Raw genomic sequence first — 21,860 nt, forward strand, 5'->3', positions numbered from 1 at the left:
TATATATATATATATATATATATATATATATATATATTCTTGATTTTAAAACAGATTTAGCTGTATTAAACACCCTGGTACTTGGAAAAGAACTTGCATTGCAAGTAGGTTTGAATTGCATAGATAAGAGTGAAGTTTTAAGGAGATAAATACCGCACATATGTCAAGTTCCTCTGGAAAGATCATGGAATTTAGTTACCTGACCCACAATCTGTGCAAGGTTTCCTTTGTAACAGCCTCTTTCCAACACCCATTAAAAGCAAACTTCTTTGCACTTAATGTAGCATTGTGAAAAGACATTCCCTTGAGATTTGCACCCCCAGGTTACATCAGTTTCACAACAAATTCTCATGCAATTTTAACTTGTAACATTTTAAACTTGTTCATAAATAACCTGAAGTTAGGGTAAACTTTGAAAGCAGACAACGCTGAGATATGTGGACTAAGGGTCTAATGGTCTTAGATTCACTGCTTTGTATGTTCACATTTACATATACATGACCAAACACTAAGGACTGTTTTTCTTATACAGTGGTGCCTCGCAAGACGAAAAGAATCCGTTCTGCGAGTCTCTTCGTCTAGCGGTTTTTTCGTCTTGCGAAGCAAGCCCATTGACGGCTTAGCAGATTAGCGCTATTAGCGGCTTTTAGCGGCTTAGCGGATAAGCGGCTTAGCGGCTTAGAAAAAGGGGGGAGGAAAAAAACCCCGCAGGAACTCGCAAGACATTTTCGTCTTGCGAAGCAAGCCCATAGGAAATTCGTTTTGCGAAGCACCTCCAAAACGGAAAACTCTTTCGTCTAGCGAGTTTTCCGTCTTGCGAGGCATTTGTCTTGCGGGGCACCACTGTACAGTGGTATCTTGGTTTTCGAGCATCTCGGAAGCCAAACATTTCAGTTTTCAAATGCTGAAAATCCAGAAGTAATTGCTTTCGTTTTCGAATGCGCCTCGGAAGTAGAACGGCTTCTGCTGTGGTTTTTTCCAATTTTCTCCATTGACTTTGCAGCCAGCCCTTTGTGCCTCGGTTGTCAAACGTTTTGGAAGTCGAACGGTCTTCCTGAATGGATTATGTTCAACAACCAAGGTACCACTGTATTTCCACACCAAAAGTGGATCTTTTGAATCCACTGTCTCTTATCAGAATGCAAAGACCGGCAGCCTGTTGTGGTACCTCAGATAAAGTGAAGGAACAACTAGTCTAGTTCTGAATTTTAGTTTATTCGTTGCCTATTCATCAGCTGACCATTCCGCACTGGTCTTCCTTCCATTTCATATTGGGCCTTGTATTCTAAAAAGCTGGAGTCCTGTATGGACTGAAGGACATACAGAGTAATCAGCATGTACAACAGAGGTAATTCGACTTTCAAACAGATATACCCAGTACAAAGTTCCTGCATCTTTGCTGCCCTGGTTATCTTCCACTGACTCCACTTGGGTGATTCTGAGATGACCAATAAACATTTTGAAACCATGAGCTCACCATTGAAACAAACCTCTTCTTGCAAATATATTTTTGTGGAATGGATAGGATTGCCAGCTGGCCAGAATTTTACTGGTCTGGTTTGTATAACCGGTCTTGTCTAGCAGTTTAAAAAGTGTTGAGTCAGTGAACTTTGGAGCCAGCATGAAGAAGGCTTGTTGTAATTTCTATACAGTGGTACCTCGGGTTACATACGCTTCAGGTTACATACGCTTAAGGTTACAGACTCCGTTAACCCAGAAATAGTCCTTCAGGTTAAGAACTTTGCTTCAGGATAAGAACAGAAATTGTGCTCTGGCGGTGCAGTGGCAGCAGGAGGCCCCATTAGCTAAAGTAGTGCTTCAGGTTAAGAACGGACCTCCGGAACAAATTAAGTACTTAACCCGAGGTACCACTGTATTACAGTAAAAGCAAGAGTCATGTGGTAACTTAAAGACTGAGGATTGTATCCAACTAAGTTCTACTCAGAACTTAGCTGGTCATGTCCATTAATTTCAATGGGTCTACTCTGAGCATGACAAGTTATCGTAGATACAACTCTTATCAAATTTATTGTTAGAGTTGGCACCTTGCGCTTGGCAGAATCTACCATCATAACACACCAGTCTGCTGAATCCTTCACCCCCCTGGCCTCTCACCTGGAAGGCTAGTCTTTTTGAAATGAAAAGTTGGCAACTCTAAGACTAAAAGAGATTTATTGTGAGCACTTATAATCTTTAAGGCAGGCATAGGCAAACTTGGCCCTCCAGATGTTTTGGGACTAAAGCTCCCATCATCCCTGACCACTGGTCCTGTTAGCTAGGGATGGTGGGAGTTGTAGTCCCAAACCATCTGGAGGGCTGAGTTTGCCTATGCCTGTGTTAAGGGGAAGGGTGAAAGAGGATTCTGACTTAATGTTTGCACCCATTATGCTCCAAAAAGCACACGCAGGTACAAACAAAATACAAACAAAACAAAATTAGATGGAAACTGTTTTATATCTTTTACATTCAGCTTGTTTGAAGATTGCTCCAAGCGAGTCTAAAATGTGCAAAAGCACTGAGGGCATAGGTTAGGGTCAACACAGAATAAAACATGTTCATAGGCATGCTTAACTGTGTAACCTGGTTTGAAGTTTTTTGTTTTTTTATAAGATATTTATTAAGATTTTTTAAAGTATTACAATAAAAATGAAAAAGAAAAAAAATAACAAAAATACAAAGTAAAAATAGTTAAAAACACACAGATTTTCCATTGCTTATTTTCCTTTAGCTTGTTTCCCAGACCTCCTCATACCTCCCTTTTTTTTATTCTACTTCAAATTGTTGGTTCAGCAAATCCTTACCATTAAGTTTTTACCTATTTATAACCCTTTTTTTCATATTCTCTTAAAGCATTACAGCTGGAAACCACTTAATTTCTATCCAACATCATTCTAACATTCATTAATGTTGGATTTGTTAGGACAAACCATAGTTTGTCCTGTTTAGCATAAGGCAGCAACCTGAGGTTAGTTGAAAACAAAAGTGGATTCTTCCAATCTCCTTGTGGCTGTGCCAGAGGATGGTAGGATACAAGTGCACAAGCCTACCTGCTCCATGCCTTGCTGGTGCCTCTCACCCTGAAATCTTACCAAAGGGTGGAATGGTATGGGTGGCTGCGGCAGCAAATGGCAAAGGGAGACTGGTGGCAGCACAGAAAGCAGCGCAGCTCCAGCTGCCGAAAACTCCCTCAGCCCAGTGCTATAGAGAGGAGCTGAATGAGGCTGTTACAGCCGCCACAGTTTCCTTCCTTATCCCCAATGCCTCGGCACCCCACCACCCCCATAAGTATCTCATATATTCACGCCTCCCAGTGCTACCCGCGTGGTGATATTAACCATTTTGTGGCTACTCCTGTTTTTCCTTCCGCTTCTTCTGCCTCGTCCAGATGGGAAAACAGCACAGCCAGCTGCTTTCGGGCCTACAAATGTAAATTCCCACAGTTCATTTCTGCATACGACACGATTTCTGCAAGGACACGATCTGGAACAAAGGTTTCTTAAGAGTCAAGAATGTAACTCCAAAGGGGAAACCAACTAAATTAGGGCAGCCTAAAGGCAAGGGATCGATACCCAACAAATACAATAAGGAAAGATGAAAAGAACCCAGTCCTGAATTGAGAATATTCCTCCATGGACCTCTCAACAAGGTCCTGCAGCACATATTTTTTCTTCCTTTACCTATCTGGCTTGGTGACAGCAGCAGTGTTGGGGAAGGAGATCTGGTGGCATAAGATACTTATATTTTAATATTCATATTCTGCCCTTCCTCTGAGTCTTAGCACAACCTCTGTGGTTCTTCCTCACTGGCTATCTCTATTTTATCTCCACAACCAACCTGTGAGGTAGGTTAGGTTGAGAGGGGATGACTGATGGTTCGAGTGAGCTTCATAGTCAAGTGGGGATCTGAATGTGGATCTCTCCACTCCTAGTCCAACTCTCTAACCGCTACACCATGCTGGCTCTCCCTGTATAATAGCATTGTGTGAGGATCCCATCTGGAAGAACACAAATAGCAAATGCCTAGTATCCATTTAAGTGGACCCACACTATTCTAAAGGCAGGTGGAATGAGTCAGCATTGTGCGGTAGATAGTGTTGGACTTGGACAAAGCAGAGCCGGGTTCAAATCTCTGCTTAGTCATGAGGTTCACTGGCTTACCAGTGGGTGAATCACTATGTCTCAGCATAACCTACCTCATAGGACAAATGAGGAAACCCCCAATCACAGTGCCCTGACCTACTCAAGAGGAAGATGTGTTACAAATGTAGTAATGGATAGTAGTAATACATGTGCTTGCTGGAGGAGACTCTTGAGAGTCCCACGGACTGCAAGAAGATCAAACCTATCCATTCTAAAGGAAATCAGCCCTGAGTGCTCACTGGAAGGACAGATCCTGAAGCTGAGGCTCCAAGACTTTGGCCACCTCATGAGAAGAGAAGACTCCCTGAAAAAGACCCTGATGTTGGGAAAGATGGAGGGCACAAGGAGAAGGGGACGACAGAGGACGAGATGGCTGGACAGTGTTCTCAAAGCTACCAGCATGAGTTTGACCAAACTGCGGGAGGCAGTGGAAGACAGGGGTGCCTGGCGTGCTCTGGTCCATGGGGTCATGAAGAGTCGGACATGACTAAACAACAACAACAATACATGTGCTGGATGAGAATTTCAAAGACTGAGTAGCAGCCCTGACCTACAAGCACACAAGCCCATCCCTCTCACAGACTAAGGCTATAGAGTGATGGTTACAATCCAGCACCTATTGAAATTGTCAAAAATAAATCAGTCCCTTTGATTTGATTGACATATGCTCAGAGGAAGGATCATGTAGCTCAGAGGCAAAGCACCAATAATGCACCACTGTTTTGGGAACCCATCATATGACAGAGCCATATTCCTGCAAACAAATTACCGAGTTTTCTCACATTATTCAACTGTTGGCTTCACTGACTCATCTTAACAAACAGAAGCAAGAAGTCAAGTGAGACTGCAATTGTAGGCACACTTAAAAGCAGAACACAACTTGTTCGGGGTTGTTGTTTTTTATAAAAAAGAAAGCAAGTACCGCTAAGCAGAGACAGCCGTATACATTTTACTGCCTGAGGCAGAGCAGCAAATAGCATTCCCTGCCCCTCCTCAATCAATTCAAAGTGTGTACCCAAGTTATTTTGGCACCTGAAGCATAAAATCTTATTGGAACATAGGAAGCTGCCTTAAACCGAGTCAGACCATTGGTTTATCTACCCCAGCATTGCCAACACTGACTGGCAGCATCCCTCTAGGGTTTTCAGGCAGAGGACATTCCCAGACCTCCTTCGGGATGCTGGGGATTGAACCTGGAACTTTGTGCATGCAAAGTGCATGCTTTGCCCCTGAGCTACACAGACACCTGCCATCCTCCCTGGTAATAAAATCAGGTAAGCCAGCTATCTAATGAAAGGGTCGGCCTGCAGCCCTTTGACGACAAATCTGAACAACCACAGGCAACACGCGGCTAATAATGTTCTAACAGAATATTTGTAACATGTATTATTTGAAGACAAAGAAGTGTACATAGGCCATAACAGTTAGCATATGGGACCTGCTCCTCCTAGTGGTCAAAGTATCTAGCAATCAGTGTTATCAGGAACGGATGGATACCGGGGAAGACTGGGATGGGAAAATATCAATCATTTACCAGGTTGCTGCTATTCCAAATATAATTTTTGAAATGTTTATAACCAGCCACTAACAGGAGTTCTGCATGAGCCCAATCAGTAAGCCCATTTAATAGCATCTGATTTATTATCCCAGATAGTCCAACAGCCACAGAAACCACCTGGGTGTGGAATCTAGATGCATGTTAAAAACGTTGTGAAAAATGCTTTTTAAAAAAATCGTTTTGAAAAATGCGTTGAATTTGCTGTAGCTCACAGTCGCCATACCTAGTGTCACAATTGTATATTGCGCTTTACCACAATGGTTGGCCGTTGTGAGAACAAGATGCTGGGCTAGATGGGCTTTTGGTCTGATCCAGGAGAACTCCTCTTATGTCCATAGAATCATAGAATTGTAGAGTTGGAAGGGGACCCCCAAGGTCATCAAGCCCAACCCCCTGCAGTGCGGAATGTCCCAGCATTCTGTGCCCACAATGCCTATGCAAAGCCCACAAGAGGGCATGAACACTCTCCCTCTGATGATATCTAGCAACTGCTGTATGCTACTCTCTGAATAGTAGCATCATGTAGTAACACCTTTACCACACCATACATTTAAGGCATATTTAAAGCACATGACTGCCCTCAAAGCATTCCTGGAACTGTACAGTCATACCTCGGGTTGAATATGCTTCATGTTGAGCGCGTTCGAGTTGCGCTCCGCGACAACCCGGAAGTAACAGAGCGTGTTACTTCTGGGTTTTGCCGCTCGCGCATGCGCAGACGCTCAAACTGACGTCACACGCATGTGCAGAAGTGGCGAAAAGTGATGCGCAGATGTGCCGTCGCTAGTTACGTTTGCTTCTGGATGCGAACGGGGCTCTGGAACCGATCCTGTTCGCATCCCGAGGTACCACTGTAATTGCCCTCTCAAAGAACTACATTTCCCAGCAACCCTGAACAAACTACAGCTCCCAGGATTCTTTGGGAGAAGCTGTGTGCTTTACATGTACATTGAGCGTGCTTTAGGTGCCTGGTATAGATCTGCCCACTGTTGTTGTTGATTGGGAACCACAAGTAGCATGACACATTTTCCTGCATATGAACAAATGTAAACACCTTTTTTTTTTTGCTAACTGGGAAAGATAGCATGCAAAAAATGTCCAGAGAGCAAAACCTACAGCTGTTAGTCTAAGGGTGCTTTACTAGGAAGTAAGCAGCAAGGAAATTAGTATGTCAAAAAGAGCTAAGCAAACATATTTGGGATTTAGGAATGAAATGCCTCCCACTATTCTGGACCCATAACCACGTTTTTGTAAAATTAAGCATTTTTAAGCTGGCCTTTCCCACCAATGTCTTGCACAACAAGTTAAAATACCACCATACAGCGTTTCAGGAGATTCCTCTTCCTTTTCATGCTGCTTCTCCTCTGTCAAGATTTCTTCAGTTTTCTGAGAAATTTTAAGAAATAGTGAATTCTTTGTTAATGCTATAACCTAATAATCTATAACAGTGAAAACAAGCAGAGTTCTTTTCTGGGAAACTTTTTGCTAAAAAAAAACCTTGCTCCAGGGTCATGCACAGTTCAAAACATGTGACTTCAGTGAAACTGTTCCTTAAAAGAAGAAGAAAAAAGCTTCATTGCATTGCTAGTTTTGGACAAATGGTGTATTTAATTCAGGCCTCTCTTTGTATGTCATGGAAAAGTGCTTTCGGTTCTGGCTAGGCAATGCTGAAACAATTTCTTTCTACTTGCAAGGCTCGATTGTTTATGATATGTGAACCTGAGGCAATTCAACTAGACTTTTAGATTTAAAGTTCTTTTTGCCAAACATGCTATTATAATTCTGATAAGTTTCATTCCTGGCCCCCCCCCCACTGGTAAAGTTTTATATTGCTGACATTTTAAAATTATCTTCACATTTTGTATTGTAAGCTGCCTTAAGGGTCTGACAGAAAGGCAGGTAAAAGTGTTCGTATTTAAGTGCAACAAGGCATTTACCCTGAGCCTGCAAGAAAAATTGGTTATACAACCTAATCAGGATGAATGTGTTTATGGATACAGACAGATGAGTGCCTCTCCATCCATCCAAGACTGTTGTCAGCTAATCCTAAACTGAAGTTAGGTTTACGCTGCATACAGTGAAATGTGGAGTCATCACGTTTTGTATAAAGTGTGATGCCATGTTTTCTACCTTCTCCCACAAAAAACATTTCACAGTATTCACAGTGACATGAATTTTGTTGCATACTTTCAGGTATGTGTGAACATACAAATATGACTTGAAAGATGCCTGGAGGATTGGCGTATAAATGTGAGGCGCAAGTCTTTGACAAATCAAGAGCTCATGAACCTAGTGCCGCAATGCTATTTTGGGATTAGTACTGTGTCAAAAGTCACCAGGCATCACAGTATCTTAATAAGATAGCTGTTGTCTTGCTGGATCAGACCCAATGGTGTCTAGCATTCAGTTTCCAAGATGGGGAGCATACAGGTCTGAGGGTCACTTAGGCTTTTTGTCATATTTCTGAACAATATTATGTCCAAGTAGCTCTATGAAGTAACAATGCAGTGTGGAAAAAATACTTCCTTTCTCACAGTTGTTGGATGACATACTCTCCAACATATCTCTGATGAAAATAGGGACGTCCTATTCAATAATAATAATAATAATAATAATAATAATAATAATAATAATAATAATTACTATTATTTTATTACTTATACCCACTCATCTGGGCGGCACTCTGGGCAGCTTCCAACACATATAAAAACATAACTAAACATTAAACATTAAAAAAAACTTCCCTATACAGGGCTGCCTTCGGATGTCTTCTTAAGGTTGTATAGTTACATATCTCCTTGGCCCCAGGGTTACATAGCTCCAACATTTCTCCGATGAAAATGGGGATGCGCTAAGGAAAAGCAGGACTTTCTGGAATCAAATCAGAAACCAGGACGGCTTCTGTAAATCCAGGACTGTCTCTGGACACTTGGAGGGTTTGGGATGAATGCTTTGGCAGCCATTTCTAGGCCAGCGAATTCAGCTGCAAAGCAGCAGCTGGAATATTGGAGAAAGTTCCAGCACCTTCTGCATCTGCCACCAGAGCCCAAAGCTGTGAGAGACATCAGAAGCAGGTGAGGAAGTCCTGCTCTGTGAACGACTAATACCTGGCTGCTTCAGGCAGCCATTTCCAGGCCAGAAGTGCTGCAGAACGGCACTGGAAGACTGGAGGACTGGAGCAACTGCTGTCCAGTGAGGAAACCTTGGCCTGTGAGGGACTAACAGCAGTCATTTTGAAGAAACTTAGGGGACTGAGGGGAGGCTTCTGACACCTTTGTTGCACTAGCTCCTTCTGCATCTTTTACCACTGCCAGAAGGCAAGTTCAGCAACAGCTGGGTGAGGAAGCCCTGATCTGCCATCCAGCTGCTTTGGCAGCTGGGCCAAGGGAAGCTTATATGCTCTTTTTGTGATCATACACTTAGTTTACTATATTTAAAATATATTGGAAGCCCCTCAAAAACCTCAGTTAGTAGGCAGGGTATAAGGCAGTCTGAATAAATAAATAAAAATATTTTTAAAATTCCTTCACATTCTTTGCACCATTAGTAATTTCATGACTATCACATTCCCTTACTTTCAGGTTGCCTGAACTAAAAAAAATTCCCCACTTCTTAACAATTTCTTCCTAATAATCAACACCACTGATCATCTTTCAATCAACAAACTTAAGATGCTTCAGAAAGAGCCCACTCAGCTCCTGGTGAATTAGTGCTCTTTATAAATGCCAAGGGAGTTTGAATTCAGCTAATGACTTCCCACGATCTGCGTTACTAAAAATAAATGATATCTAAAATGGGAAGCATTCTGGTCATACTGCACGCTACAGAACATAAGTGAATGATGCCTCTAATGTTGCGTTTGGGGCTAGGACAGGATATTTTATATCATCAGTCCCCAGAAGCCTTCATCAATTATCACAGCCTTTAAGAAAAACAACTTGTTTTCATTCTGTGGGTTTTTTTGCCACTTACCTTCAACATCTGTTGTCGAGTAGAAAGGCAGGATATAAATATTTTCAATAAATGAAATTTAATAAATGAAATTTAACATAGCAGGAAGAAGACTCCATGGTTGCCTGCATGCAGGGCTTTTTTCCCTAGCCGGAACTCAGTTCCGGCCCCTCTCGGGTGGGTGCCATTGCCATTATAAGAGAACAAGGGAGGCTGAAAAATAGAAAAACAGCACTGCCTGCATGTATCCATTCATCACACTTGCAGCTCCCCTTCACGAAAATATAGCAAGTCAAAAGTATGTTCACACAACTTATACCTACCTCTTCGACTCTATCTCTCAAATCAATCTCCACAAATGACAAGTCTTTCTGCAAGAGGAACATAAAATAAGAGAGAACCAAGTTGTAAGATACCTTTAAGATGAAACTACACATTACACACATATGGGTGTAAGGAAAACGTCACAGGTGCTCTTCCTAGGGAAAAACATATGACGGGCTTATGTTACACGGCTTGCATGTAAAGTGAGTTAGGCCCTTACAAGAGGACCAGAGAAGTCCTTAAGGCTTTTATCGCATGTGTTTGTGTTAAGTCAATGTCATCATCTGTTAACACTGGCGGCCTTGGGAGCAAAATTGGAACATGGTGGTAGTGCAGCAGGGTATTTGAGGTCAGCAAAGCTACCTTCATAAATGGTATCCCTGCAACTTGCAAAATAATTGTTAAGATAGATGGTATCAGGACAACAGTGGGGTGTGGAAGGGGCAGAAAAGTGGCTATGGCAAAGGCATTTCAGCCATCACCAAGCTTATCGTCATGTTTTTGGCTTAACTTATTTCATTGCAGGCTTAATGCTTAAATGTTGAAGGATTGGGTATTAATCTCTTAAATCGGGGATGGCGAACGTTTGGCCTTCCCATCAGTCCCCGTCAGCATGACCATTGATGAGAGATGATGGGAACTGCAGTCTAAATATAAAATAAAATAAATCAGCAGAGCTGCAAGCCTACACATTTGGTATATAGTTTGAAGATTTTTTATAGGATTGGAACTAAAATACAAGAAGATAGAATGTACCTATAATGACAGCATTCTGGACAGAGATATTCTTACTTCTCTGGTTCTCTGCTTAGAGGTACATTACATATATTTGAGCATCTTTTCATTTATAGCAAAATACAAAAGATTTTTGCCATCTTTACTGCAGCTGAGTAAGCTTGATAATCAGCACTCAACAGTGTTCTATTGCATTTGTCTGGAGTTTTTCTCTACTTTTTTCAAGCTGCACACCAACTTCATTGGCCTCAGCTCTGGGGTGTATCAAGGGGCCAAAATGGACTCTGTCACACAGGAGAAAGTGCTCAGGGATCCTACTGTGATGATTGGCAGCAAATTTTTCTGCACCAACTATCTTAATTGTAAAATCAAAGTTCATTTCTGCTCTGCATTACCAAACGTTACACTGGTTGGTTGTATATTTTCCTTGAGGTTGTTATAAACATGATCAAGAAAACGGATGCAGAATTTGCCCCATATTTTATAGGACAGAATCTGTGTCAGGTAGAAAAGGTAGCTATCCTATTTACTGCGGAGATAGCACAGTCTCTCGGCATACACACACACCAGACTAATAGCCATGAGAAGGAAGCACTCTGTGGACTGGAACAGATTTGAGAAATCTTCTTTCAGATTCCATCCACGCCCTTGGTATCTCTCAAAACAATCCGTTTGCTTCACTGCCGATGAAAGTAAAACCGAACATTGAGCCATTCTTTCTGGGAGTATTACTTGCCTTCATCTCCAGAAGAACGTCTTCCATTTCAGCATCTGACTTTGCTTTCTACAGATTTAAAAAGCAGAAGGTTAAGTGTGTTGCGTTTTTAAGAGGCAAGCAAGCCTAATTTCTCTAGTCTGGGCCCACTATGAACTTGTAGCACAGGCTCCCTTTCCCCATGCTACATAAAAACCCTTGTGCATTTTGGGAAAACTAACAGAAAAATCTGTGCTGTTGTATTTATGGCGACCTGGTTAGTGTTTCGAGCCAGCCATAGCAACATGGTGTGTGTGTGTGTTTGTGTATAACCCACAAGTGACAAATGCCCTTTAGACCATGTTCCTGGGATCTATGGGGAGCAGAGGCTGGACTCATTTACCCACACCTGTTGCAAGGCCTGTCAGTTCAAGCAGCCACGCTGGCTCCCTCTGGCCCTGAAATCTCAGTTAAACCCCTTATTGCGGTCACAACCTATTGGCTTCTCCTTGTCTGTGCACAGGAAAACTGCCTGGGACTGAAGAACTCTGGGACTTGTAGTCCTTGAAGGAGCACGTTCTGCAGGGAAAGTACATTTCTCCCAAGAATTGCAACTCCTAGAGTTTCCCATACAATCTGTATTTCCCCCTTTCCCCTCTTACATGTCTGTGGTGGGCCTGATCCAACAGGGCCCTCCCTGTAGAATGGCTGTAGGGTTGCCCTATTTACTTTTCTATCCCGAATAGGCTTTTAAGAAAGTTCTTTTTATGATCGACTTTATTTGGACCACTGCATGTTTTTGAATTTTTCTTTCTATGTGCACCACTTAGAAACTCCAGTGATTTAGTGGCATATAAATAGCTCAAATAAATTAAATATCCGGGGTGGCCTTGTTGAGCAACATTTTGTTCTGAATGCTGCTGCTTTGGTCTGATGCTATTTCTATTTGGCTTCAGTAAAATACTTAATAACTGGATACATCAGGAAAATAACAGGCCCTCCAAGTGTCCCTATTTTCCAGGGACAGTCCCAGATTTACAGAAAGCTGTCCCAGTTTCTGATTTGATATTGGAATGTCCTGCTTTTCCTTAGGACGTCCCTATTTTCATTGGAGAAATGTTGGAGTGTATGGAGTAACGTGGCACCCGAGCCAAGGAGATAAGTAACTATACAACCTATAGAAGGCACCTGAAGGCAGCCCTGTACAGTGGTACCTCGGGTTAAGAACTTAATTCCTTCTGGAGGTCTGTTCTTAACCTGAAACTGTTCTTAACCTGAGGTACCACTTTAGCTACTGGGGCCTCCTGCCGCCACCGCTACACAATTTCTGTTCTCATCCTGAAGCAAAGTTCTTAACCCAGGGTACTATTTCTGGGTTAGCAGAGTCTGTAACATGAAGCGTCTGTAACCTGAGGTACCACTGTATAGGGAAGGTTTTTTTAAAATGTTTAATTATGTTTTTATTTATGTTGGAAGCCACCCAGAGTGGCTGGGGCAAACCAGTCAGATGGGTGGAGTATAAATAAAATATAATACTAAATAATAAATAAATAAAGGAATAGGACATCCCTATTTTCATCAAAGAAATGTTGGTGGGTATGAAATAATTCTGGATGACTATCCTATAACATGATATATAATCTAGCTGTCCACACACACACACACCACTTATGGGAATGGGTTTGGAGTCCAAACTGGAACTCCAAACTGGCATGTGGTCCTTGGAAGGTTTCCCACTTGAGAATGGAAAAGTTGCCCAACCCCTCATGTAAACAAACACAGAACTACTTGTACTTAGAATTTTTGTGTTTCCTGACCGTTTTTTCACTGATTTCCGCTTTAACAGATTCATCTTGCTCACGACCACTTTCTTTATCCTTTTTATTGTCATACACTTTCTTCTTGATCTCTTTAAGACTGCACAGGAAGAGATATTGACATATCAACAGTTTTATTATAGTGATCTGGTTGAACAACTGAACGGAGGTATTTAATTCACAGCAAAAAGTTTCCGCTGGCATTTCTCACCTTATTTAAACAGTCATCTGGGGCAAAAAGAACATGCTTTTAAATCTGGACCCTGCTCATTGCAACTTACACATGTTTGTGTGTGCAAGAGAGGAGATGCTAACCATCCTGATGTAAATACAATTATAACATTAGGTGTAATAATTAAGCACTTTGCTTGCATTATAATGAGATAATCTTACAACAACTCTGTACGCTCACCAAGATTATAATCTTGTATCATAGAGGGAAGAACTGAAGTGAAGAGCAAGCAACTTTCCCAAGACTGCCTAGTGGGTTCATGACAGAGGCAAGATTGCAACCAGGGGCATTCTGATTCATAGCTCAGTCTCTGAACTACTGCACTACAGGAATTCACAGCACCTAGGATGTGTCTCCTGCTTGTCGTGAAGCACACTGAACTGAGGCAAATGGCTCTTTACTGAAGATTACTCTTTATTCTAGTCCCCTGCACATAACTCTGTTTAGACTAGGCTGAGCTACACTCTGTTACCAGCTAAGGTCTTCTTCTGTCCTCTGTGCTCCTTTCTCTGTGCCCGTAACATCTAGAAAAGGGGAAATAAAGGTTCCATAAACAGTGTCACATATAGGCAGAAATCGAGCTTTTTCTTTTTGAGGGCTACATTCTCCCATCATAAAACAAAACAACCCAAAGGTACCCTAGTAGAGCCAACGATGTAGTGTGCATCATGAATGGTTGTGGAAGATGGTAGTGACTGGACAGCAGATGGGAAGCTATACTTACTCTAGTAAAACCAAGAGAAATGAAGCCTTCCTCACCTGCTGCCTTGGTTGATAATAAATCAATGGAATTTGTAGAAACCTAAGGCCCGAGGAAGGCATAGAGCACAGGGAAGTGGTTAAAGTTGACATGCTGCAGGATAGGAAAATGCTTACAGGGACCCAAGGAGACAGAGATGTATATATATTGCTGTCAGAAAAGTGGCGGGAAGAAAAATATTTATACTGGCTACTAGCAAGAGATAGTAGTTGGGAACATGAGTGAAACAGGGCAGACTAGATAGAGAGCAGGAGGAAATTCAGGGACCTGAAACAACAGGAGTGGAAATGCAGAAAGGAGGGAGCAAATCTAGAACGTTTACATCTTGTGTTGGATGAGCTGGTTCGAGATTCTGCTGGTGTACTGCTCAACCTGCTGCCTAGCAATTTCCCTGTCTTGAGATGACAGAGGTGGCCTCAGAAATAGTGTTGAGGACCCCCTTCAGATCAGAAGGTAGTGCTGTGGGAAGATAATTCAACCCACAGAGCCTTCCTCGTGGGGTGTGACAGAAAAGTTTGTTTTGCTGGACAGGTTGGGTCACCAGGTATTTTCTTTTTCTTTTTCCCTGCCAGCAAACGGTTAATGAACAGCAGCTTCTGGTTGGCCAGGGTTCCAGGAGGGGGAGTTGAAAAAGGAGAGGATTTGGAGAGACAGGTTTCAGGTTGGGAGATAGGGAGTGAGGCAAGAGAGAGTTAGTTCTGGGTAGAAACATCCACTCTTGAGGAATGTATCACAAGCTAGAGAAAGGAGTCTCTGCGCTTAGTGTGCAGGACAGTGTGTGGTGTCTTGTAAGAGTAATAGGTCAGGAATTAACTGGGAGGCTGAGCCAGGAGAAGTAGAAGCTGGAAAGATACAGTCTACTTAGGTCTCAAAAAGAGAAAACTCCCAAACCAGTTAAGAGGGGTGTGGTGATCCCTTTGGGTCTGTTACTTGGAGTACCTCAGGAGTAGGGTTGTCGAAGGGGTGTGTAACTGACAGGAAGTACCACCTTGTCTAAGAACCAAATTATTAAGCGGCAACAGCTGTGCAACAACTGAGAAAGAACTGAAGTGAAATAACTAGAAATAAGCCGAGCATTTACCCTTTAGTCTAAAAACCTGTAACATCTACCTGAAGCGAAGTAACTGAACATAAGCAACTGAAGTTTAAAAGAAGCTGTGCTTGATTAGAAGTCCATAACAGCAGTTAGATTTAGTATAAATATTATTAGGTGAACGGTTACCTGAAATAACATAACCTGAAGCATCCACTTTGTGTCATAAACTTCCTTTGTTTAATAAAACCTTTCTTGTTTGTTTGCTCAAATCCCGCCTGAGACTCCAAATCATTAAGTTTTCCCTCACAAAAGTCCCCCACTAGATAATCTGGGGTAATTTGTAGAAATTTGTGCAATTGGTGTACTGTGACGTGGTTGCACTATATTTAAGTGAGGGCCGGCCCAATGGTGCCAGGGTGAAAAAGTGCCGCCACATGGGGTTCTGCAGGGTTCAGCCTGGTCTCCCATTTTATTCAACATCTACATAAAACTGTTGTGTGGGAGCATCGGGAATTTTGGAGTATGTTATCTATCCGCATCTGTACTGGAATTGTTTCCTCCTGTTTTAATTGTATCATCATTTCTGTGTTGCCCACCCTGGGCTCCATGGGAGGAAGGGCAGAATATATTTTAATCTCAAGTGGTGGTGAATATGCTTCACTTTGGTGCCTGACTTTGGTGTTGGACTGAATAAGGGCCATCAAACTGAAGCTCAAGATTGACACTGTTAATAGGTGGTTTCTCTGCCTGGGGTTGCACTACCCCTGAAGAATCAGGTTCATTGCTTAGGGTACTTTCCTCCCAGGCATTTGATAGTTAGTGTTTTGTTGTTTGCTGCCTTTTAATCTCTTGCATGATTTTTGTATTTTTGCCGTAAGCTGCCATGAGATGTTTTTTGTATAACAAATGAATAGCGCATCCTGGGGCTTGGCAACTGATGAACTATGGGCCTTATCTGCTTCTGGAAAAGATACCTGGCCTCCCACATGTATCAACACAAGAATGAGAGAACCAGCTAATGGTCCACTTTGAAGGTGGAAAGTGTGACACTGGCCAATCCCTTCTCAGATTTGCTCTCTGGCAACACTAATTGCTTTCCAGGACCGTAGGACAGTAAGGAAACAGAGAGATGAATCAAAAGCTATTCCTTTCTCAGATTTTGTACACAAACAGATTTGCTTGCTAAGTTACTTACCAGCTTCCTGCAATGTCTTTTCGATTAGGCCAGCTAGCTCAGGCTTAAGCGTGTGACCACTGAGCCTAACCGTCTTGCATTTGTGAAGATCTGACGTTTCTGCAATCCGGTGGGACCCTGGCGATAGTTTTGTTGCAAAAGGCACACCTTGCAAACGCTTCCTGTGTGCTATGCTTGCAGCCTTTGACATCTTTTGGTTCTTCATGTTAGCTGAACATGGAGAAATGATGTAGGACTCTCTGTTGATACATTTCTTAAATGTGTTGCCTTGAAAACATGTGACTTTTGTTCACACAGGGTTGTCGTGAAGCTTCTATGACATCACAAATGGTAGACTGAAACCATTGCCTCATCCACCAAGGCTGCTTCGCAGATTGAAAGATCACCTTACACATTCTTCTATGTTTGTTTGGTAAGTACCCATACCAAGATTGTTCCTTTGGCCACCAAGCGCTGGGGAAAGCTCTTTTAACTGTTTGTGTCAGCTATGGCTCTAATTGGAATGAATTGTGTGCTATGGTGGTACCATGGTTCTCCATATGTTGTTGGATCCCAACTCTCACCTGCTTCAGCAAGTACTGTCAGTGATTGGCAGTAATGAAAGCTGCAGTTTAGCAACATATGGAAGACCACACTCTCCCCACCTGGCGCCATCTTTGTCTATTCCAGCTATCATCACTGATGAATTATTTTTATTTTATTTTTTTTACAAAGTAATCTACATGGTCCTACTCCCACAGCTTTATAAAATCATTGCATGATCTTTAAGGATGCAAAAGCTGGTGTGAAAAGAGGATATTCCTGAAACTGGGCAATATTAAGGGAAAGAACTTTTGAACTGAAAGGGTGGGAAGCAAAAAAGGAGGCAGGTTTTCCATGTGAGGACAGGCAGAGAGGCAGGATCCAAGAGGATGCATCTGACACCAACCCCTTTTAGACTGCTAGATTTGCCCAAAGCAACAGCTACTGACCAGGCTAGCTGCTCCCTGGCCTGGGGCCACCCATTCACACCTCCATCTCTGGTTTCCTCTTCACCCTCCAACATGGCTGCAACTTTGAGAGCCCAGTTTGTCAAACACACTGTAGTTTGCAGTGCTACCTATCTGTGGCTGACAAAACGAGAGCATTATTTCTTTAAATCTATTTTTATATTGCCAAAATTTAATATAGGTGCTTTTGTTTAGATACTGAAGGGAGTGGGAGAGATTATTAGGTAATAAAAGATACGACTCGTGGTAAGAAGGAAATACCATCTTTAATATTTTCCTTTTTGTATCCAGTATCACAGAAACAACGTCCCAGAACCAAAGTAGCCTCAAGTAAAAAATAAAGTAAAAATGTGCCTTCTAATCTCAGTATGCCAATTCAAACTGGCTCTCGCTGTTACCCAAAACAGTGCAAGTCCAACCCTAATTGCTTGCAAGGAAGTCCCACTGAATTCAATGGTGCTTAACTCCTAGATTAAAGCTCGAAGCCTTTCCAACTACAAATAACTTTTTTGCTGCTGTACCTTAGAAAAATGCAATAAGCATCAGCCTTTCCTTTCCAAAAAAAAGGCCTGGCACTATTTAGCGTATAACATATGCACACATACACTTTTCAGAAATAAAACACTTCTTTTAATTGGCAAATAGAACACACATTGCAGGTCATTAGTATTTAATTAAAAGACTATTAAGTTACAAATACACTTTTTTAAAAAACAAAAAAACAAGACTGGCATTCAAATGGCAGTTCACGGCACATAGTACAGTTCTTTGTCCAGCCTTCCTGTTGGCAACCGATAAGATATCAGTTCTCATAGGCTTCTAATATACTCAAATGCTAAGAAGAATAAAATCTGTAACCACTAAAAAACAGAGGTTGTGTAAAAGTTCTCATTCCATTTTTCCATGGGATTTGAGCATTGTGGGGCTGGATTGCCGACATTTGTTTTCTATATTTCTTTTCTGCTTCAAGTGCCTGGCGAACATTACAGACTTGCTATTATGCAGAAGTATGGAATCTTCTCATCAAGCTGAAAGCTCATTAATTATGGTCCAAAAATACGCCCACACGCCATAACTTCTGTTACATTACTTAGACTTTCATCAAAGCCCAGCATGCATTGAACCAGACTTTTAAGGAGGCTATGACATATAGCTAAACAGCAATATACTGTGTGTGCATATATCTATAGATAGATAGATACACACTCACACAGACACACAGGGTTGGATCAACACTGTTCATTATACTTAGGTCCACTGAAATCCATGGGACTTCAGATAATCAAGATTATTTTTTCACACTGATTTCAATGAGACCTAAGTATGACTTCGTCTGAATCCCAGTCACTACATACATACATACATCACACACACATGCACACAAGTCATCTTCACTCCTCCTCTTTGACAACATTTACTTGTTTTTTTATGAGGTTTATAACTCAGTCCACTTCATCTACACGCATATTAACAAGATACACCTTTGTATCGATGCAATTTAAAACAAAACAAAAAAATGAAACACATCTCTATTATTGAAACACTTTTGTAAAAAGTACAACTCTCGTCCCAAACAATCGAGTAGTGCTAGGAGAACATGAACTTCAGTTTCAAACATAATTCAGTCCAAAAAAAAAAGCCTTTACAACTTTTTTGTTATGGACTCTGTATGCCCTTCCCCCCAACACTCTTCTCCTGCAGAGTTAAGGCAGCACTATTTCCTAATTATAACAAGCTACTCTTAAGTTACAGCTCTGTTCATCTTCAGCCTGCTTTAAAAGGAATGTTTTCCTACGTGGATAATACTTCTTTGTAGGTTGTGCAAACCATGTGGTAGAGAGAATCAGAATGCAGGAGTCTACTTCCGTCGCATCCATTTCCCTGTCTGAAATGCATTGGTATTTAGTTTGCAGCAATCAAATCTCTCTGGTAAAGTTATTATGAGAGAATACAGCAGTTCCTAGCTTTTTTTTTCTTTCAAAATTTCCCTGAGGAAGAACCTGCTGAGGTTCAAAAACAATTTAGGGCTACCGTGCTACACAGCAAGACCACTTTCAACTATTGATTTTAACTCTGCTTTCTTCAGCATGTGCGCAGTTCAAACAGAACACGTGTTCTTATCGCACATGACAAACTGCTCACGGCACAAACACTTTTTTTTCTACATGGAAATACTTTTGATATAGAAAAATTGCTGCATTGTAAATGGCCCTTAGGAACATGGAAACAAATAAGAGGCAGTAATTCAGAAATGCAAACCAAACTTTCTAGGACCAGTCTTCCATGTATTCTTGTACTATTTACACTTTGAATTAATTTCCATTATTCTTAATGGCACCACTATATAGCAAAAATAGAAATCGACAGAATGCCTTGGTGGAAACGATTTTGTATCTCAAAAATATCAAAGAGTACCATTTAAATATTAGAATTTTACCTTAAAAAGCCAGCTCTTAACCAAATATTACACGGCTGATGTGAAGACCAAAATACCCTGCTTTTCAACCTGCTTGTGGGGAGACTGCACTAAAAACCAAAAAAGAGCTAATCTCCGCTTAAGTTTTAAACATAGCCATAAAAAGCAAGTGCTGCAAAGCCTTCGCTAATTGCTGTGTGGCATAGAAAAGAAAGTAGTCAGCAACCAAAAAATAAGAAATCTAAAAGAATGCTCTCAACCATGTACAGGACTGTGGAAGTTGTCAATATGAAATCCACACACCTTGATCATTGAACTGATCACTAGATTCCAAGAAACCAGAGCAACATTTTTTTAAAAAAAGAAAAAACAGCTCAAACACAACACATACAATGAAAATTGCCTAGAAGGCAGAGTTCCTTCATCTGTTTGTTATCAGATGAATAAAGTGCATAGCAACTATTGTAACAGTTCTTGGAGAGAGACAGAGAGAGAGAAAACACTTAGCAAGCCTCAGCGAGCTCGATGTTTAGGTAGGTACACCCCGCTACTGGTTGGCTTCTCTTTGTTCATTTCATTCTTTTCCTTTCTCTCATTTCGACCCGTCAACAGCACCGCCTTGTAAATTCCTTCAGACCTCAAATGGAATGCGCTGAGATTTCCGACTGCTGCCTGATGTAGCTCTGGAAGCTCTTGTCACCGATGGGGTGTTCCCTAGAGAAGGAGGAGAAAAGCGACAAAGGAGAAAACAGGGAGGTTTTGCTTCTGAAGCTGCAGATTTGAAGAAGGCAGACCTGAAGTGAAACAACAAACCCCCAAAATGGAGAAGGGTTTTTACCTTTCACCCTCTAGGTCATGATACTTTGGCCTTCCAAATGTCGCTGAACAACAACTCCCATTGGCCACGGCAAGCATGGCCAATGGTCAGGGATGATGGGAGTTGTAGTCCAGCAACATCGGGAAGACCAGTTCCTCACACACGCTTTAGGAAAGAGATCTGGCCTGAGTGACAGCGTCGTGGGAACTCGTGAAAGCGAACAAGAGACAGCTTTGGTTTCCAAAATTACAGGCTGCAGTTCGTTTTAGATAGTCGAGGGGCAGGGGAAGCAACCAGATAATACTGCAGGTGGCATTTTGGCAGGAATCATAGAATCATAGAGTTGGAAGAGACCACAAGGGCCATCGAGTCCAACCCCCTGCCAAGCAGGAAACACCATCAGAGCACTCCTGACATATGGTTGTCAAGCCTCTGCTTAAAGACCTCCAAAGGAGGAGACTCCACCACACTCCTTGGCAGCAAATTCCACTGTCAAACAGCTCTTACTGTCAGGAAGTTCTTCCTAATGTTTAGGTGGAATCTATTTCTTGTAGTTTGGAACCATTGCTCCGTGTCCGCTTCTCTGGAGCAGCAGAAAACAACCTTTCTCCCTCCTCTATGTGACATCCTTTTATATATTTGAACATGGCTATCATATCACCCCTTAACCTCCTCTTCTCCAGGCTAAACATGCCCAGCTCCCTTAGCCGTTCCTCATAAGGCATCGTTTCCAGGCCTTTGACCATTTTGGTTGCCCTCCTCTGGACACGTTCCAGTTTGTCAGTGTCCTTCTTGAACTGTGGTGCCCAGAACTGGACACAGTACTCCAGGTGAGGTCTGACCAGAGCAGAATACAGTGGCACTATTACTTCCCTTGATCTAGATGCTATACTCCTATTGATGCGGCCCAGGACCAGGGAGCAAGGTGAGAACTGCAGGATACCCTGAGCCCGTGAGTAATTTTACAGGAGGGTGCTCTACTGCATAGAAAATGTCTGCAGGCAGGAAGTTGAGGACCTTTATATTTTGAGTAGGAAAGGGCAGTGGTGAATTGTGGGGGCTGAACTGCCTAGCTTGGCACAGGAACATAGAAAGCTGCCTTGTCAAAGTCAAATCACTGCTCCATTTAGCTCTACACGGAGTGTTTAGCAACTCTTCAGAGTTTTCCAGCCCTCCCTGGAGAAGGAACCTGGGGTC

At 42.0% G+C, this 21,860-nt stretch overlaps 2 protein-coding genes and 1 long non-coding RNA gene across 4 annotated transcripts in view; 1 reads left to right on the forward strand and 2 right to left on the reverse strand.

Moving 5' to 3' along the window:
* The window catches only part of LOC310761273, a 65,709-nt gene that overhangs the window by 31,060 nt on the left and 12,789 nt on the right, over positions 1-21,860 (forward strand). The window contains exon 3 of the long non-coding RNA XR_014547296.1: positions 16,739-16,853. This is a non-coding gene — a long non-coding RNA (uncharacterized lncRNA). The remainder of the gene's footprint in view (positions 1-16,738; positions 16,854-21,860) is intronic.
* Positions 1,195-16,739, reverse strand: LOC310761239 (uncharacterized protein). 2 transcript variants are annotated; one of them, XM_083611105.1, is made up of 8 exons: positions 16,442-16,731; positions 13,923-13,974; positions 13,219-13,318; positions 11,444-11,491; positions 9,972-10,019; positions 7,019-7,083; positions 3,336-3,418; positions 1,195-1,301 (listed from the first exon to the last, which is right to left on the reverse strand). In XM_083611105.1, exons 1-7 carry the CDS (start codon positions 16,644-16,646, stop codon positions 3,346-3,348), a joined length of 591 nt encoding a protein of 196 aa, XP_083467231.1. In that variant the 5' UTR covers positions 16,647-16,731; the 3' UTR covers positions 1,195-1,301; positions 3,336-3,345. The 2 variants fall into 2 exon arrangements, with proteins under 2 accessions (XP_083467231.1, XP_083467232.1); XM_083611106.1 differs by lacking the exon at positions 7,019-7,083 and having other exon boundaries at positions 16,442-16,739.
* RASA3 (RAS p21 protein activator 3) overlaps positions 18,038-21,860 on the reverse strand; it is a gene marked incomplete at its 5' end in the record, with an annotated part of 128,092 nt that continues 124,269 nt past the window's right edge. The window contains one exon of the mRNA XM_083610580.1: positions 18,038-20,560. Coding sequence (XP_083466706.1) covers positions 20,485-20,560 — 76 coding nt within the window. The 3' untranslated portion in view covers positions 18,038-20,484. The remainder of the gene's footprint in view (positions 20,561-21,860) is intronic.

This window comes from Podarcis filfolensis, assembly GCF_964270895.1.
Source record: "Podarcis filfolensis genome assembly, chromosome: 4".
NCBI classification, from domain to species: domain Eukaryota; kingdom Metazoa; phylum Chordata; class Lepidosauria; order Squamata; family Lacertidae; genus Podarcis; species Podarcis filfolensis.

Bases quoted from the DNA above. Each gene is read 5' to 3' on its own strand.
- LOC310761239 (XM_083611105.1), bottom strand. From the start codon at position 16,646: ATGAAGAACCAAAAGATGTCAAAGGCTGCAAGCATAGCACACAGGAAG. The intron at 7,084-9,971 runs GTAGGTATAAGT...AAAATTTCTCAG, and splicing joins TGAGAGATAGAGTCGAAGAG to AAAACTGAAGAAATCTTGAC. The intron at 3,419-7,018 runs GTATGGTGGTAT...TTACATTTGTAG, and splicing joins GAGGAATCTCCTGAAACGCT to GCCCGAAAGCAGCTGGCTGT.